This window comes from Tilletiopsis washingtonensis (assembly GCF_003144115.1).
Source record: "Tilletiopsis washingtonensis strain MCA 4186 unplaced genomic scaffold FA09scaffold_28, whole genome shotgun sequence".
Taxonomy (NCBI): Eukaryota; Fungi; Basidiomycota; class Exobasidiomycetes; order Entylomatales; genus Tilletiopsis; species Tilletiopsis washingtonensis.
The window spans coordinates 167,926-182,466 of record NW_020312025.1 but is presented as its reverse complement, the minus strand read 5'-3'; the positions used below and the strand labels follow the sequence as shown (position 1 = coordinate 182,466).

Genomic DNA, 14,541 nt, shown 5'->3' with positions numbered 1-14,541 from the left:
GGGGGGAGGGGGAGATCAATGGGTACGCAAGCTGTCAGTGTATGCTCTGCGCTGTTGTGTGTGTTGCTCGATGTTGCGCTTCACGCTCGCAAGGCGTGCCCTGCTCTCTCCGCAAGTCGTAGCAAACTCACTCAAACATCTCCACCTCTCTCCAACCGCGAGTCCACACCGCATCGTCCAGCCTATCTTCCTGCATCCACACTTCCAGCTTGGCCTTGATCTCCCTCGATCTCTCCTCCATGCTCTCCATCCATCGCGCCGGCATCTGCTGCGGTCTCTCCTCCTTCTCGCGCTGCACCGCCGCCTTGATGCCGGAGAAGAGCGGCGCGATCCAGGGGTGATTGGCGAGGAAGAGCGACTCGACGGCGACGAGGAAGAGCAGACGAAGAGGGAGATAGGGAGAGAAGATGAAGAGGAGAACGGTGCTGAGGAGAGAGAGCTGCAGGAGGAGCAAGGAGCGGGGATAGGAAGACCAGTTGAGATAGGCGACGCTGGGAGCGAGGAGGTCGTAGCCGTCCGTCACCATCTTCATCCTGTTCGGGAAAGGGGGCGGCATCAGCAGTGCGGGTGTTGAGGGCAGCGGCAGTCGCGCGCAGTGTGAGGCCAAAAAAAAACGAGCGCAACGGGGGGCACGTACATGTTCTGTATGTCTCTCAGATTCTCATAGTAGCGCACTTCACCTTCATGTGGCGGGTTGGGAATCACCGGCGGGCGCACGACGCCATGTCCGGTGTGCGTGGGCTGCGAGGTGGAATGCGCCACGGCCTGTGCGGGCGTGGGCGAGACGAGGAGCGTGGAGGCGGCAGAGGCGGCAGAGGAGGCGGAAGAGGGAGGCACGGGAACGCCGGCGGGAAAACGCGTGGCGTACGTCTTGATGAGAATGATGGAGAGAATGGCGGGTGGAGCACAGAGGAGGAGATGTGGATGAAGAGCTGCGGAAAAGGGGGGGGGGGGAGGCGTAAGCGTCAGGCATGCGAATGCGCGAAGCTTGCAGGGCGGCGCAGTGCAGCGTGGACCAGCGTAGGCCCCGCATGGGGGCGGGCGATGGAGAGAGAGGGAGAGTAAAGACGATGAAACCCCGTAACACGCACCGACAATGCCGGCAATCAGCATCCACATGGCCGTCCATGCCCAGTCGTCCCACACGAGTGTGACCTCGACGGCATCTTGAAAGTAGAAGATGGGGCCGGACTTTTGCGTGAATGCCTGTTGTTGTTGTTGCGAGAGAGAAAGAGAGAGAGCAAAGACAGAGTGAGCGGAAACTGCCGGCTGATGCATGGCACAGAGACGCGCCAGGCCAAGGGGCGAGAGCGTGCCGAGGGCAGATGGGAGGCCTGAACTGCCACAGCCAGGCAAGCGGGTAGAATGGGAGAGAGAGAGAGGAAACGGGCGCTCCAGGCTCTCTCTGCTGCGCCAAGCGAGTAGAATGGGAGAGAGAGAGAGAAGACGGGTGCTGCAGGCTCTCTCTGCTGCTGCAGCTCGGCTGTGCCCTCTCTCTGATCCGCCGCTTTGCTTCCCCTTGAGGCATGCGCCACTCACGCGCATGTTGACGGCGACGGTGCCGAGCGCCAGCGGTTCCTTGTTCTTTGCGACGGGCAGGCGCGGCGGCGCCGTGGCGACGGCGCCGAGGGCGGCGGCGAGGAGATGGTCGAGGGCATAGGAGGTGAGGCGGGCGCCCGTCGAGGCGCCGCCGCCGCTGCCGGGGCCGGCGCCGCGGACGGAGGGCGCGGGTGCCATGATGCGCTGGCCCGTGTGAGGAGCAGCAGGCGCGGAGGAGGGAGCGCGCTGCGTGAGCAAGGCGCGGGCGAGGAGGAGGCGAGGGGAGGAGGAGGCGCGGGCGAGGATGTGGAGGCGAAGGAGGCGGGGGGCGCGCGCGGCGGGCGCACGCTGCGCTGCGCTGCGCTGAGGCTGAGCCCGCCTTCGCCCGCCTCGCAGCCGGCTGGAGGCGCGTGAGTGAGGCGGAGGCTTACGTCAGCCGCACCACGGCGCCATGCGCACGGGGCGCCATGCAGTCGAGTGCGCCTGATCTCCTTCACCCCTTCTCTCCTGCGCCTTCTCTCCTTCACCCCCACCCCGCCCGCTCCTCCTCACGCCGTCTGCGCGTCTCAGCATCGCGGGGCAGCGCGCGGCTCCTTCCTCCGCACCATGCCCACGCTGCGCATCCACTGTCCGCACTCCTCTGCGCTGCCTGCCTTTGCCACCCTCTCGCTCCACGCGCCCGCGCATCTCTACTTCTGCGACGACTGCGCGGCGCTGCGCTGTGTCCTCTGTCTCACGCCCTCGGCGCCCGCCTACTACTGTCCCGCCTGTCTCTTCGACTTTCCCTCTTCCGCCGTCGTGCGCGAGCGCGGCGGCGGCGGCGGCGAGGCGTACGCCAGCTCCAGTGCCGCGGCCGCCTCCTCCTCCTCCAGCACGGCAGGCGCAGCAGCAGCAGAGAGCAATGGCGCCTGCTCGCGCTCCTGCCTGGCGTGCCCCGTGTGCGCAAGCGCGCCGCTCACCGTGGCGCCGTCGGACCTCGCGCCGGGCGCAGGCGCGGCAGATCTGCTGAGCGTCGAGGCCTCGCGCGGCGCGCCGCCGTACCTGCTCAAGTGCGAAGCGTGCAAGTGGCAGTCGAGGCGCAGCGACAGGCGCAGCGGAGGCAAGGTGCAAGGCGTGTATGAGCGAAGTGCCGGCGTGGTAGGTGCGTCTCTCTTTCCTTGCCCCCCTTCTCGAGCGAGGCGATGCACAGAGGCTGATTGGTTTCTGCGTCTCTCTCAACGACGGAACGATGGGGGGTTATAGCTCAAGCTCGTCAAGCGAGCGCCTCCTCGAGCTACTTCTCCGCCTTGCTCACTCACTATGCCTCCGAGCTGCTGCCTCCTCGTCTTGCCTCCTCGGCCTCCTCGGCCTCCTCCTCCACGCGTCCCTCGCACGCCAAGGCGCGTGCCGCCGCGGCGCTGGCCTCGTCGCGCCTGCTCGCAGACGTGCCCGGCCTGCAGCACCATCGCGACTTTCGCCGCAGCGACGTGCTGGCCAAAGTCGCCAGTGGCGCGCGGCAGAGGAGAAAGGAAGAGGGCGCCGAGTTTGAATGGAGGGGAAACAGGGGCGAAGGGGGAGAGATGCAGAGGAGAATGGAGGGCAAGGAGAATGAAAAGTGAGTCTCTTTAGGCGCGCCAGTCTGAGAACTAGTCTGGACAGCCGTCTACGCTCGAGCAAGGGAAGCGGCGCGGATAGAGCAAAGCCATCGCACGTTCCGAGCTTGCGAGCGCGCGCTGCCTCCTTCGCCACCCCGCTCTCTTCCCCCACAAAGAAAAATCTCATCACTAACGCCCCCCCCCCCCCCCCCCCCCCCCCCCTCTTTTTCCCCCCCCCCCCCCCCCCCCCCCCCCCCTCCTTCTCCTCTCTTTCTCTCGCGGCCCAGCCTCCAACCGCGCCCTGTACCTCTGCGCGCAAAGCTCACTCATCGCTGTCCTCAATGCTCCAACATGCTGCTGCGGCCCGAAGCCAAGACTTCCTCTCGGCGCTTCAAGCTGCGCCACATGGCCGCCTCTACGCTGCCCGACATCTTTCTCGCGCTTGCCGGCGGCGCTGCGGCAGTGGGAGGAGGAGGCGCCAGTGCAGGGGCGGCATCAACGAGACGCAGCCGGCTGGCTACTGGCTCTGGCGCGTCCGGCTTTCTCGCTCCGCCGCCGTCGTCGGGCGCTCAGGGCGCGACGGAGGAAGACCTTCTCCTGCCTGCGCGCAGATACGTCTACGACGTGACGTTTACGAATCCTTTAGGCGACGCCATGAGCGTCAAAGTCACCCTTTTGCTTTCTCCCTCAAGCTCGTCCTCCTCTTCCACCACTCGCGGCGAAGAGTCTTCGACTGCAGCTCCTCGCGCGACGCCGGCTTCGGGCGCGCCTGCCTCTCCTCCTCGAGGTGCCTCAACTACCTCGTCTCCACCTCGTCTGACCTCGTCGTCGCCACGCAAGTCCTATCTCGCAGCATCGGCGCCGTACGAGCTCTCCCTCTCGGCAGCAAGCTTCATGATTGGGCCCAAGGACGACATGGGCATCTTGCAGGAAGGCGACGAGGCGCTCTTTGCGACGACGACGAACACAGAGGCAGAGGATGATGTCGAGGTGGAGAATGAGGAGAAGAAGGCAAAAGTGAGGAGAAAGGCGAATAGTACGACTGTGAGCTTGGAGTGCAAGATAGGAAGGGAGTTCGCGGGAGACGTCGAGGTGAGTTCTGGGGTAACGAGCTGTGTTTCCCCCCCCCCCCCCCTCTTTTTTCGCCTAGCCCTCGAACTCATGCTGATGAGAATCTCTCGCTGGCCGCCAGTTCGCGATGCAAGTGTCGATCAGCTACAAGTCAAGCGACGATCTGGAGGCCGACGAGCCTCGCTCCTCTGCTGCTGCCCATGTCGGATCTGGAGGCGCCGGAGGAGGAGGAGGAGGAGGAGGAGGAGGAGGAGGAGGAGGAGGAGGAGGAGGGCACGAAGATGCCGCCGCAGCATGGCGGGAGAGGGGCGGCAAGACGTTTGAGTTTCAGGCGCACGTCAAGCTCGGAGAGGTACTGCCTCATCCTCGCGCTGCTGTGGCCTCTTCTTCCTCCGGCGCTGCCACGGCGACGGCAGGCGGAGGCGCCGTCTTTGGCACTGCCACGCCAGAAGGACCTTCGTTGCAGCAGACTCTCATGGCGCAGCAGCACCACGCCCAAGACTCGGCAAGCACGCAGACGCAGACGCAGACGCAGACGCAGACGCAGAGCTCGAGGAGTAGAAGCGAAGAGTTGGATCGCAAACGACGCTCCGTCTTTGGCATGCCTGGCGCCTCTTCTTTCTCGACGCCGACGCCGACGCCGACGCCGACGGCGGGCGCGAGAGTCGCGCAGCCGCATGCACCGCCGCAGCCGCAGGCGCAGGGGCAGGCGCAAGGTGAATGACATCAAGACACCACCGACGACGATGACGCCGAGGATTCAGGGAGGCGGAAGAGCGCAGGGAGATGAGCCGGCGGCGGAGGCGGAGGGGGTTGGACGGGGAAACGTGGCCGTATCGCATCGCTGAGGAGTGAGGCGAGGGCGAGCGAGCAAAAGAGGCGGAGGAAGAAAGGCTGGAGAGCCACGACCTTATGGACGAGATGACGAGATGAGCACGAGCCCCTTACAATGCCACTTCATTGATGCCGCTGTGTGCGTTTAGGGCGGGCGTGCAAAGTGTCCGCTGCGCAATGCGTCGTGAAGGCAGCTCAATGCTGGCCTGGAGCAGACGCAACCACCTGCTCAGCTGGAGCGTGAGGCAGGAGCAGCTGCATGCGGCTTGAGGGGGGGCCAAACACACGCTCTCAGCTGGCACCGCGACACGCAGGCTCAGCAAGATCGTAGACGCCGCCATGACTGGAACCTCTGATGAGTCCAGGCCAATCCCGCATGCTACAGGTCGTGCAGTCACGCTCGATGACTTCGAGTAGCAAATGGCATGACATGATGAGGCGAGCATCGAGCGAGGGGAGTCTACAGAGCCGGGGAAGAGTGCACCTCGAAGCGCGCCTGGCGCTTCAAGCGCCATTCAAGCGTTCAGTATCCGCCTCCATATCCATGCGATCCGTCGTGTCTCCCGTCCCACTGCGGCGGTCCGCGTTGCTGCTGCTGCGGCGGCGGCGGCGGAGGCGCAGCGCCGTACATCTGCGCCGCAGCATGCGGGCTGGCCGCCGCCGGCGAAGCTTGCGGGCCGCTGGCGTGGCCGTAGAAGTGAGGCTGCTGCGGCCTCATCTGCGGCGACGACTGCGGCGAGGCAGTGTACGGCTGCATCGGCGGAGGTGCATGCGTGGCGTAGCCTGCGCCACTCGGACCTTGCGGGCCGTGGGCGTAGTATTGCTGCTGCTGCAGCGAGTTGCCGCTCGGCTGGCGCGGCGTCGGCGTCGTGGCCGAGCGCGGGGCAGGCGAAAAGTAGCCCGCCGAGCCGGCGGATCCATGCGCTGCGTGTCCTTGCTCGTACTGCTGCGGGCCATTGATGCCGGGCGTGTCGAGCGGCGTAGGCGCGTAGTACGGGTAGCTGCCCTGCGAGGGCTGCTTGGCGTGCCCGCTGCCCATGAGCGTATTGTCGCTATACACGCTCTGGCCCTTTTCGAGGAGGTTTTCGCGACTGTCGTGCGCACGCACGTTGCTCATCTCAAAGTGCTCGCCGCCGTGCGAGCCGGGCGGCAGCTCCGGCGCGCCAGTCGAGGCGAGGTAGTTGCTGTACTGGTCGCGGAAGTCGTGCGTCGTGCCGGCACGCGAGGGCCCGTAGAGCGGCGTGCCGGGCCCCGGAGTGCCCCAGCCCGGCCCGGCGCCCGTCATCATCGTCGTGCCAGACATGATGGAGCGCACGTCGGAGTCGTTGTGCGGGTCGTACTCCAGCTGGTCCTCCTCGATGGCGGCGATCTTGAGGCCGCCCGTGAGGGCCTCGACCTCGACCTTGCGGCCGTCGACGCGAGCCATCTCGCTGTGGTCCAGACGTCCGCGGTACACCTCGGGCAGCAGATGCTTGACGCGCGCGTGCACCATGGGCGTCGCCAGCGTCTGGTGCAGCGCCGGATGGCCGAAGCGGCGCTGCAGGCGGTTGTGGCGCTGGTCGCCGCCGTGCGCCTTGGTGTTGGCGAGCTCCTGCGCCTCGGGAATGTACCAGTCGAAGCGCGCGTCAAACGTCTTGACGCAGTAGATCTTGAAGCCAATCACCGCCACGATCGGCGGCAGCGCCGCGATGGCCTGGATGCGGTTCGTGCCGTAGGCGTTGAGCACGAGTGCCAGTGCGAGGATGAGCTGCATGAAGACGATGCACGCCAGCAGGCGGTTGACGACGACGCGCCAGAGGCGGCCGCCGCTCTCGACCTTGGTCTGGTAGACGTAGCACATCTGGTACTTGAAGATGAACGACGCGCTCCAGAAGACGACGGCCGCAAAGGCCACGATGAGCGGCGCCAGGCACGCGTACAGCATCGCTACGGCAAACACGAAGAGCAGGTTTGTGTAGAGAATGGCGTACTCGGCCACGGGCGGCTTGCTGAAGTCGCGCACGTCGCGCGGCGTGCGCCCGAGGAAATTCTTTTGCGCCCACACCATGAGCAGGCGCACGCCCTGTGCCAGGTCGAACATGCTGACCCAGAGGCGCAGCGGCAGCCACGTCATCCAGTAGTTGGAGAAGCCGACGTACTGCGCGAGAATGTTGGGCCCGACGTCGGCGGAGATGAAGTCGAGAATCTGCTGGAACGTCTGCCGCTCCTGCACGGCACTGATGATCTGTGCAATCACCGTGATGGCGACGCCGACGAGCGTGAAGATGACGAACTGCGAAATGATGAGGAAGGTGAAGTACTGCCGAGGGCGTGAGCTGCTGCCGAGCGGACGCGGAGGACACGCGCGACACTCACCTGGCTGACAATCACCCGATCCAGCTTCGAGCGCGTCGTGACGCCGCGGTACTTGGCGATGCGGCGCATGAAGATCGGCAGCAGGTAGCCCATGAGGCCCGAGATGATCGGCGCGGCCAGACCCGCGACGGCGGAAAAGGACCAGCTCGAGGCGGCGCGCCAGGCGCCGAGGAAGCCGAGCACGTCGGTGAAGCTGCCCATCTGCGAGATCAGCGCCACGGCCAGCAGCGGCACGGCGTTGATGAAGCAGAGCAGCACGAGGTAGAGGAAGCCCACGAAGCTGAGGCGCCTCCGCGCCGCGTTCGTCAGCGTCAGGTTGCGCCAGATGACGTCCTTGGGATGCGGCGCCAGCGTGATCTTGACGCCCTTTGTCTTCTTGCCCTTGAGCGAGCGCGCCGCGGCGTGCGCGTACGGCACGGCCGCGAGCGAGGCAAAGCCAAAGGACTCGGGCTTCTTCTCGGCAATGCGGTCGCGCCACTGCTCGATGGCCGCCTCGTACTTCTGGATCTGCTCCGTGTAGTGGTCGATGGCGTCGACGGTCTGGCCGCCGCAGCAGCCGCCGCCGATCGTCGTCGTGGGCCGCTTGCCCGAAACGCCGCGCGGGTCCTTGAGGTACTTTGCCAGCACGCGCTCGAGCTTGCGCACCATCTCCTCGTGCTTCTCAATCAGGTCCGGCAGCGCGCCCACGACGCGGCCAATGTGCACCTCCGTCGTGGGGTAGGGCATGCCGATCGAGTTGAGCAGCTGGTGCAGCGCCGCGTCGGACTGCAGCTTCTTGGGCACGTGCGTGAGCATCAAGGTGCGTGCGAAGAACGACGCCTGGTACTCGGGCGAGCGGAACCACTCCCAGCGCAGGCGGACCATGTGGCGGTAGTTGATCGTGACTGGCGCGAGGAGTCAGGCGCCGCAGCAGTTGGGATGTGCGCACCACTCACTGAAGAAGAGCACAATGGCCGTTGCGACGTAGCTCATGCCCACGTGCGCCCAGAGGTAGTTGCCACTGACGTCGCTGATGGTGAGCAGCAGCAAGCCGCTGCGGATGCCGCCGCTGCCGCTGCCGAGGTGGAAGGAGAGATCGACGGGAATGAGGACGGCACAGAGCACGACGGCCAGCACCGTCGTCATGAGGCGCATCATGCGCAGGAAGCGCAGAAACGTGACGCCGTCGAGGCCGATGAGCGGCAGCAGCTCGTTCTCCTTGTACCGCGTGAGCCAGCCGCCGGGCGTGTAGCGCACCTGGCGCGGCGCCGCAACGCCGGCCTCTGCGTACTTGCGCTTCGGCTCGTAGACCATCTGCGGGCGGGGTGAGTGCCTGGTCTGCAGGCGACACGTGCGGCACACGCACCTTGTTGTTGCCGCGGATGACCTCAAACGTGATGAGCGTCACGGCCGTCAGGACGAGGAAGGCGCCGGCGGCGATGGCGACTCGCTGCCCATCGATCTTGGAGCTCTCGTTCTGCGGCATGACGTGAGTAGGTGCGCGACACGTGTGCAGGACCGTGCAGCACGCACCAGCGCATTGCACAGCCGGTTGACCGCCTCGGAGGTGCCCTCCTTCTTGCAGGACGACATGGCTGCTCAGCCGGACGGGAAAGCGGCGCTGGCCCCAGAGGCAGCGCGGCCGACGAGGCAGCGAGAGGATGCGTGGAGGTGCAGCAGTGAGGATGCGCAGAGGTGGAGAGAGGTGCGCCAGGCGGGTGAAGAGGCGGCACAGACGCCGGGCTGTGGGGCGCGGGCGGCGCGAAGAAAGGAGCGCGGCGAGGCAGGAAGCGACGAGAGGCGCGCCGACGTGCGGGCGCGAGGAGGTCTGCGAGCGCAGAGGCGGCTGCGGTGCAGCGGAGAGTAGGTGTGGGATGTGGAGCTGGATGTGAGGTAGAGCGAGGGTGAGAGGTGATGGGAAGAGCTGTCAGGGCGAGAGAGTCGAGATTTGGCATGCGCGGTGCGTGGCCGGGGGTCGGGTCACGCGCTCGCGGCGTGCCTGCTGCGCTGCGCCGCGCGGCCTCCGCTCTCGACGGGCCTCTGCCACGCGCACAAAGGGCGAACGCGCGCGGCGCGCGCGGGCTGGCGCTTGCGCTGCGACGGCAGCAGAGCGCGGTCTCTGCGCCGAAAGGGGCGCCTCCGCCATGAGGCGCAACTCCGAGGCGCGCACGGCGCCGGGCATGCGAACAGTGTGCTCTCCGCCGCCGGAATTCATGCCCTCCACTTTGCTCCCTCGGGCCGCTCGGCGGCTGAGCACTCGACTCTACTCTCGGCGCGCCGCCGCGCGCCGTCGTGCGAGCACCGCACAAGGGAAAGACGCCGAAGTCTGGAGTGTTGCTTCGACTTCGGGTTTGGCCGATGCGACTACAAAAGTTTGCCGAAGCCTTGCGCTGGCCATGCGCCGCGAGCGAGGGCTGCGAACGCCGTCGGCCCGTCGCTCCTCGCTTCGCTGCACGAGGTGGCTTCCACGGCAAGATGCCAGCGCTGCGCTGCAGCTGCAGGCTGTGCCGGGGCTGAATGCTGCCCACGAGCTGCAGCGAGAGGCGTCGCTCGCGCCCTCAGCAAGAAGCATGAGGCTCGCGTATCCAAGCAGAAAGCGCAGCATCGCGTGTCGCCGCTCGAGCCCGTCGTGCCGTGTCGCGTGTGAGATCTCGACATCGAGCCGCTCTCCATCGCTGCGTCCGCATCGGCAGCGCGCAGCTCGCATCGCTTCCGCGCCGCCCCGGCTGCGGTTGCGGCTCCGGACGCTGAGCGTGAGCGAAGACGCCGCGAGCGAGCTGCGTGCTGCACCCCGCAGCGCCTGAGCCGCCGCTCCGGCGCCGGCGGTTGGGCCGCGTCGACATCATGACGCGCCGCCTTCGGCCGTCGGGGTGCGGGCGGCCAACGGAGGCGGGTGCGGCACGCGGCGCGGCGCTCGGCATCGGCGAGACGGCGCTTGGGCAAGACGATGTCGCTGTGCCCGAGCGGTGCCTGATCTCTCCTGCCTCTTCGCGCTTGTCAAGCCTTGATGAGCGGCTTCGGCGGCGGTGCAGCGCCGATCTTACGCGGCGGCCTCGCTTTCGAGGGTCCTCCTCGAGGCCCCCCCCTCTCGCGCGGCGGGCCCGTCAGCGTGGGCTTGCGTCACTCGGCGCGCCGGGGTGGCACAGCCACGCCGCGCGCCCGTCAACTGCGCGCGCGTGAGATCGCACTGCTCCCACGCTTGTTGACAGCGAGAGGTGGAGCACGTGAGCTCCGGCACACGTCGTCCATCCGAAGGTGGAGCACAGCAGCACCGGCCTCGACATTCGCTGCATGTCGGCGTGCGGCTATGCCACAGGGCCTGCGAGGCAGCTCCGCTTGAAGCAGCAGCGCGCAGCGGGCCGCGCCTGCGCGCGGCGCGCGAGATGCACGAGCACGAGCACGTGCACCTGCGGCGCTGGCCCCTGAGCAACCAGAAGCAGCGGCAGGCGAGAGGGCGAAAGAGGAAGGTCGAGCAGCGAGCCGCGTCCCGCCGCTGCTTCATGCTTGTGCTTCTGCCGCCGTGCTTCGCTAGCAGCGCCAGTAGGCAGAGAATGCGCTTCCGCCAGCAGAGCGTCGCTCTCGCGGCGTGTCGTAAGCCTCGAAGGTGAAGCGAAGGGTGGATGGGCGTGACGCCGCCGAGGTGCTATGGGCCTGGCGCCGCGCCGCCGCGCCGCGCTTCGCAGAGGAAGGCTGATGAGCAGCGGCCGACACCTCAGACCCAGCTTCGTCTCCCTCATCACCTCGCGGCCACTCGCTCTTCCGCGCCGCTTCCACCTGCGCCCGACTGCGTCTCGATCTCGCTTGGCTTCCTCCGCCATGCCGCCCACGACGCGCAGCTCGCGCAGCCGGAGTGCCGCTGAGCAGCCGGCGGCACAGCCGGCGCCCAAGCGCTCCAAGCGCGGCTCGGCTGCTGCCCCTGCCAAGGCGGTGGAGAAGCAGAAGGTACAGGTGAGTTCCTCCCACAGTCTGTGCTGCCGCGATGGCCACTACTGCTGCAAGGCATCGGCGGGGCGCGGCTGCGCAGACAGGCGCAGCTCGACCTTGAGCTCTCCGCCGCCATCAGCAGCACCGGCATCGCTGTGGCCGGCACACTCGCCTCGCTGAGCAGTACAGCTTCTGATCCGCCTGAAGCAGACCTACATCTCGGTGTCCGAGTCGCCGGAGCCCGAAGGCGAGGGCTCGTCGACTGCGGGACCTTCGACTCGCGCCGAGACTTCGGTCGAACAGAGCCCGCCAGCTGCGGCGGCGACGGCGCATGAGCACGAGCAGTCACAGGGCAGCGTAGGCGGAATGAAGGGCTCACCTCTCAGCAAGGGCGATGCTGAAGGCTCGCAGCCACGCTCGCAGCACAGCGCTGCGCCCAGCAAGTCCTCGCAGCCCAGCGCCGGCGCGAGCAAGGCATCGCAGCCTGGCACCGGCGATGCTGGACAGCCGCACTCGCAGCGCAGTGCCAGTCAAGCCAAGCAGGCCAAGCAGTCACAGCAGAGCGTCGCCGACGAAGACAACGACAACAGCTTCGACTTTGGCTCGGACTGCTCATCGGTCAAGAGTGCCGACTTCGACATCGAGGACCCGATGCAGTCGTTTGGCCTCTCTTCTCGCGAGCGCGAGGCCATCGAGATTGGCATCCAAGCCACCGCGGCGCGCCTTGCCGACGAGGGCACTGCATCGGGCGGCGGCGGCACGCTGCTGCTCAAGGAAGGCGCAGTGCTCGAGGTGCAGCTGCCTCTACACCCTCTCTCGCCTCTCCAGCGCACTACGCTCGACATCGCAGAGGATGCTTACCTCGTTCTCATCTCTCTCGACGTGCAGGGCGGCTGGACGAGCAGTGCCGTCCCTCCCACTTCCATCGTGCGTCTCGTCTCGACAACCTCCAGCACCATCATCAGTCACTCGGACGAGCACACGAGTGCCACGCCGCTCGGTCTGCTCCTCTACGCCGGCGTACGGGCCATCGCCAAGAAGATGTGGGGAGAGCCTGAGTACCTCTACGAGCTGTCGACGAGCACGCTGCGTCTGCTTTGCAACGCCGGCGACTACTGCTTCTGCTGCGCCGAGAGGCTCAAGGTGAGAGCACGAGGGGAAGTTGGCTTTCGGCGTAGGCTAACCAAGCATCTGCGTAGTTCGGCGGCGTCAAGCCGACGGTATGCGACAGCCCGCTGTGCCAGTACCAGCTGGATGGTGAGACCTGACGGCGCATCGCCCCCTCGTCAGGCGCTCATCTGCCACACGCATAGATCTCGGCCTCGGCGCCTCGCTCTCCGAGCTACGCGACGAGCGCATTGCCGACTTTCTCATTGCCACCGCCCACGCCGCAGCCGTCGGCGCCGTCAGTCGACCGTCGACGCTTCCCGCGCTGCCTTCTTCGCGCGACGGCTCGCCGTTGACTGCAAAGTCGCTGCGCACGACCATCGAGGCTCTACCGCCGGTCGAAGTCATGGCGGCCCTGTCGCCTACCGAACTCAAGGCGCAGATTGGAGCAGAGGCGTTTGCGACGCTCAGGTGGATCTTCACCTCGAATCGCGCGCATCTGGTTGCGCTGGCGCAGCATGAGCGCATCCAGATCAACGGCGACGATAGTGAGTCGAGCTTGCTGGCCCTTTCAACAGCCGCTGACGCAGGCTCAGTCGGAGGCGAGCTGCACCTGAAAGTCTCGACGAGCACGCGCAGCCACGAGGTGTGCCGCCGTTGCTGCCCTCTCCCTCTGCGACTAGCGGCTAACCCTTACCACAACAGGCAGCGTTCCAGGCGCAGAAGGCCAAGTACGGCAGCTTCATGGCGTGGCATGGCTCCGGCACGCAGAACTGGCACGCCATCATTCGCACGTCGCTCAAGAATGCCTCGGGCACGGCAATGAGTGAGCCCGCACGCCTCCGTGGCTCATCGCGGTGAGGCTCACCGTCAATCTAGTGTCGACTGGGGCGGCGTACGGCGCGGGCATCTATGTTTCTATAGCTCGCACAGCGTGCAAGACGCCGCTGAAGCTCGACCGCAGGTGGCCGATGGCTCCTCGCTCTCGCTCGGCTACGCGAGAACCATCGCCGAGTCGTGGGAGAACGCAGCATGTGCGTCACTCGGCGGAGAAGGCCGCAGGACATACTTCTGACGCTCGCCACAGTGGGCGGCCCGCTGCAGATCCTCGCCGTTGTGCGTGCGCTCAATAGCGCAGGTAAACGCCTGCTCACGACGCGCTCGCTCAGGTGGAGATTGCCAACTCGCCCGAGCTCATCCGTCCGCCGAGGTGCGATGCTGCGGCGGTCTAAGCTAGCCCGACCGCTAACAGCGCCATCTCAGAGCCGGCATGATTGTCGCGCCGCAAGAGCACTTTGCCAATCTCGCCTACATCGTCGTGGGCACGAAGAACAAGCCAGTCAAGCACAATATCTCGGCCGAGGCACTCAAGATCAAGCAGTACATGAACGGTGCGTCGTGTTGACGTCGCTGCCAGCTCGCTGGCACTGATGCACTCCAATGAGACACGACGATTGCATCAATGGAGCCTATCGACAAGGTCGAGAAGGAGCTGCTCTTCGTCGACAGCGTCGGCTACGCGTGGGATATCACGGAGCTCGTGCAGATCATCAAGGCGAGCCATGGGCTGTTCATCAACGTGCGTTGGACGTAGAGGCCGCACACTGTCCGTGCTGCTGACTCGCTGCTCCACGCGGCCGACAGGCGTACAACAAGACGCCCTTTTCGCCGGTCGATGTGCAGCGCATCCTTGAGCATCCATCGGGCTATGGCCAAGAGCTTCGCACGTGTGCGTGCATCGTGCAGCGACTGCTCGTGCTTGCTTCTGCCTCGGCTGACATGCACTTGGCTGTTGCACCAGTGGACGTGGAGAATCGCGCGATGCAGAAGCACGTCTCGCAACCGACGCTGGCGTGAGCTGTGCTGCTTCCTTGTCCAAGCACTGGCTGACAAGCTCGGCCTCACCCTCTGCAGCAAAGTGCGCGCAGCGGGAAACGTGGCCAAGTTCGACCAATCCGCCGGCTTTGATTCGGCGCGAGTAGCCCTTGCCCGCTCCACGGCGGAGGCCATCAGCAGAGCTGACGCACTGCAGCATCCCCAGTATGCTCGCGCTCAACAACCTCAAGACATATCTCGACACGCTGCAGGGCAACGAGAAGCTGGCGCTCGAGCGTGCGCCGTTCTCGGCCGTCGACTCGGTCACGCGTCAGACTCGACG

General features: G+C 66.2%; 4 protein-coding genes across 4 annotated transcripts in view; 3 read left to right on the top strand and 1 right to left on the bottom strand.

Moving 5' to 3' along the window:
• Nucleotides 1-1,096: 1,096 nt before the first annotated feature.
• FA09DRAFT_347377 (hypothetical protein) lies at nt 1,097-5,154 on the top strand (the record flags this gene model as incomplete). Its single annotated transcript, XM_025744804.1, has 6 exons — nt 1,097-1,150; nt 1,525-1,949; nt 2,013-2,680; nt 2,782-3,133; nt 3,401-4,205; nt 4,306-5,154. 6 exons carry the CDS (start codon nt 1,097-1,099, stop codon nt 4,906-4,908), a joined length of 2,907 nt encoding a protein of 968 aa, XP_025594937.1. The 3' UTR covers nt 4,909-5,154.
• Nucleotides 5,155-5,541: 387 nt separating this feature from the next.
• FA09DRAFT_326918 (DUF221-domain-containing protein) lies at nt 5,542-8,945 on the bottom strand (the record flags this gene model as incomplete). Its single annotated transcript, XM_025741236.1, has 5 exons — nt 5,542-7,317; nt 7,374-8,257; nt 8,309-8,666; nt 8,719-8,829; nt 8,886-8,945. 5 exons carry the CDS (start codon nt 8,943-8,945, stop codon nt 5,542-5,544), a joined length of 3,189 nt encoding a protein of 1,062 aa, XP_025594936.1.
• Nucleotides 8,946-10,735: 1,790 nt separating this feature from the next.
• The window catches only part of FA09DRAFT_313319, a gene marked incomplete at both ends in the record, with an annotated part of 13,336 nt that continues 9,530 nt past the window's right edge, over nt 10,736-14,541 (top strand). Inside the window, 16 exons of the mRNA XM_025740727.1 lie at nt 10,736-10,943; nt 10,993-11,300; nt 11,466-12,419; nt 12,476-12,533; nt 12,590-12,931; nt 12,980-13,029; nt 13,089-13,209; nt 13,263-13,417; nt 13,471-13,499; nt 13,553-13,593; nt 13,647-13,774; nt 13,829-13,962; nt 14,028-14,112; nt 14,185-14,236; nt 14,298-14,357; nt 14,425-14,541. Of these exons, the coding sequence (XP_025594983.1) occupies nt 13,654-13,774; nt 13,829-13,962; nt 14,028-14,112; nt 14,185-14,236; nt 14,298-14,357; nt 14,425-14,541 (569 nt within the window). The remainder of the gene's footprint in view (nt 10,944-10,992; nt 11,301-11,465; nt 12,420-12,475; nt 12,534-12,589; nt 12,932-12,979; nt 13,030-13,088; nt 13,210-13,262; nt 13,418-13,470; nt 13,500-13,552; nt 13,594-13,646; nt 13,775-13,828; nt 13,963-14,027; nt 14,113-14,184; nt 14,237-14,297; nt 14,358-14,424) is intronic.
• FA09DRAFT_171686 (hypothetical protein) lies at nt 10,918-13,910 on the top strand. Its single transcript, XM_025739297.1, has 11 exons — nt 10,918-11,300; nt 11,487-12,419; nt 12,476-12,533; nt 12,590-12,931; nt 12,980-13,029; nt 13,089-13,209; nt 13,263-13,417; nt 13,471-13,499; nt 13,553-13,593; nt 13,647-13,774; nt 13,829-13,910. Exons 1-10 carry the CDS (start codon nt 10,998-11,000, stop codon nt 13,655-13,657), a joined length of 2,043 nt encoding a protein of 680 aa, XP_025594935.1. The 5' UTR covers nt 10,918-10,997; the 3' UTR covers nt 13,658-13,774; nt 13,829-13,910.

Excerpts from the sequence above, each read along its gene's own strand:
- FA09DRAFT_171686 (XM_025739297.1), top strand. The coding sequence starts at position 10,998 with ATGGGCCTGGCGCCGCGCCGCCGCGCCGCGCTTCGCAGAGGAAGGCTG. Across the intron at positions 11,301-11,486 it reads TGGAGAAGCAGAAGGTACAG|ACCTACATCTCGGTGTCCGA; the intron begins GTGAGTTCCTCC and ends CGCCTGAAGCAG. Across the intron at positions 13,210-13,262 it reads TGCCTCGGGCACGGCAATGA|TGTCGACTGGGGCGGCGTAC; the intron begins GTGAGCCCGCAC and ends CCGTCAATCTAG.